Source organism: Myotis brandtii, unplaced genomic scaffold, assembly GCF_000412655.1.
Source record: "Myotis brandtii unplaced genomic scaffold, ASM41265v1 scaffold639, whole genome shotgun sequence".
Classification (NCBI taxonomy): domain Eukaryota; kingdom Metazoa; phylum Chordata; class Mammalia; order Chiroptera; family Vespertilionidae; genus Myotis; species Myotis brandtii.
Genome location: NW_005370452.1, coordinates 488,385 through 490,635, shown reverse-complemented (window position 1 = coordinate 490,635; position 2,251 = coordinate 488,385). Strand labels below are relative to the sequence as shown.

General features: G+C 34.4%; 1 protein-coding gene across 1 annotated transcript in view; it reads left to right on the top strand.

Annotated features, from left to right (window-relative positions):
• LOC102240494 (isopentenyl-diphosphate Delta-isomerase 1) overlaps positions 1–1,782 on the top strand; it is an 8,487-nt gene extending 6,705 nt beyond the window's left edge. The window contains exon 5 of the mRNA XM_005880450.2: positions 450–1,782. Coding sequence (XP_005880512.1) covers positions 450–767 — 318 coding nt within the window. The 3' untranslated portion in view covers positions 768–1,782. The remainder of the gene's footprint in view (positions 1–449) is intronic.
• The last annotated feature ends 469 nt before the right edge of the window (positions 1,783–2,251 follow it).

Below are 2,251 nucleotides of genomic sequence, written 5' to 3'. Positions count from 1 at the left end.
GCTGGCATGGCTCAGTGGTTGAGCGTGGATCTATGAAGCAGAAGGTCAGAGTTCGATTCCCCGTCAGGGCACATGCCCAGATTGCAGGCTCAATCCCTGGTGTGTGGTGTGCAGGAGGCAGCCGATCAATGATTCTCTGTCATTGATATCTCTCTCTCCCTTCCTCTCCAAAATCAATAAAAATATATTTAAAAAACAATAATAATAAAATAAAAATTAAAAAATACAATTCTTTCAATAAATAAAATTATTTTTGGTCCTATGGAAAAAATTTCGGTACTTGAAACTATATAGTAATATTTCCATATATCATCAATAGAAAATTAAATTTTTAAAGTCATAATTAAAACTCTACTTCTTTTGTTCAGGATAGTACTGAAATGTGGTCAGTTAATTTAGATTATTTGTTTGTTTTTGATATTCTTATTACTGCTTCATTTTCGTCCTAGGTTCCTCCAGAAGAAATTAATTATCTGACTAGAATTCACTACAAGGCTCAGTCTGATAGTATCTGGGGAGAACATGAAATTGATTACATTTTGTTTGTGAGAAATAACGTGACTTTGGATCCAGACCCCAATGAGATTAAAAGCTATTGCTATGTGTCAAAGGAAGAAGTGGAAGAAATGCTGAAAAAGGCAGCCAGCGGTGAAATTAAGATAACTCCATGGTTTCAATGTATTGCAGAAACTTTTCTCTTTACATGGTGGGATAACTTAAATAATTTGAATCAGTTTGCTGACCATGAGAAAATACACAGAATGTGAATGTGGAGATGAATGATTAGTAAAACACGAAAAATGTCTCTACTTAGTAAACTTAAAATGATTTTTTAAAAATTGGGATCCCCAGTAGAATTCTCATTGGATACACTGGTACTTTACAACCCGAATTTGTGTGGAAAAGATGCTGACAATTCTTACTTGTATCACACACCCCACATATATGCACTCCTATTTGTAAAGGACATTTATGAAAGATTATTTTTAAAAAGCAAATCAACTAAACTGTCTAAACAGTCCTGACAAATTTGAACGAATAAGTGAAGCTCTTTATTTGTGATGTGTTGAGACATTTTCAGAACCCGTAGAGCACTTTATTTGCCAGGTGCTTTACATATCATTAAAGTTTTATCATAGTCCAGAAAAATGTGCAACAGAAACTGTCTGCTTAGCTGCTTCAGAACAGCTCAAATTAACTTTCCATATTAAGATATTAAATTAGGGGAGCAGGTCAAAGGTAACTAAATGGTGTATGTCCTGATTTCTATCAGTCTGTGTTCTCAGAATTACAGGGGACAGACTATTTGTAAAAAGGAAATTGGGTCATACTCTACCACAGGGGTTCTTACCACTGGTTCTGTTAACATTTGGGCTGGGTAATTCTTGGTTGTGGGGGTTCATCCTGTGCATTGAAGGACATTTATTTAGCAGCATCCTTGGGTTCTATCCACTATTTGCCATTGGTACCCACCCCCCCATCACAGTCACAGTTATTACTGATGCCAAATGTGTGCTGGATGGCAAAGGTGTTCCTGTTGAGAACCACTGCTCTACAAAGTCATGCCATATTGCGGGGAGCAGAGGGAATTAAACAGAAAGGTTAATATTTGTGTTAAATGGAATTGGGGTCTGGAGTATGTGTATATTAATATTTAAACTGTACTTTGATTGATGCACTTTTTAAAACTCTTGCATAGATTTCTCAGTTTGAAATCTCAAGACAGCTTTATAATCTTTGAATGCTGTGTAATAATAAAAAAATTGTTTCTTACAAGCTAAATATTTTATAAATTTAATGGAAGAATCCATTTCTTGTTAACTCTGAGCAGTTAATTCATAATTTCAGGGAAGATTTGTCACAAGTATTAATTTTACTGAAAAGTAAAAACAAATAAAAAATTACATTTTAATACGGTTGTCTTTTTTGTTAATATTTTAATACAATAATAGGTTAACCTGCCTATGGTAGCATAAACATAAATGCCATATAGCTTCAAAGTACATTCAAACATTTCTAGTTCTTAAGTTTTCTTTCCCAGGAGGTTTCAAGCTGAAAGCCACACGTAACTAGTTACTCAGCTACAGTGGCTAATGGCTGCCATACTGGACAATGGGTCTTTAGACCAGCACTTGGCACTTTGTAATATATATATATTTTTAAAATATATTTTATTGATTTTTTATGGAGAGGAAGGGAAAGGGATAGTTAGAAACATCGATGAGAGAGAAACATCAATCAGCTGCCTCCT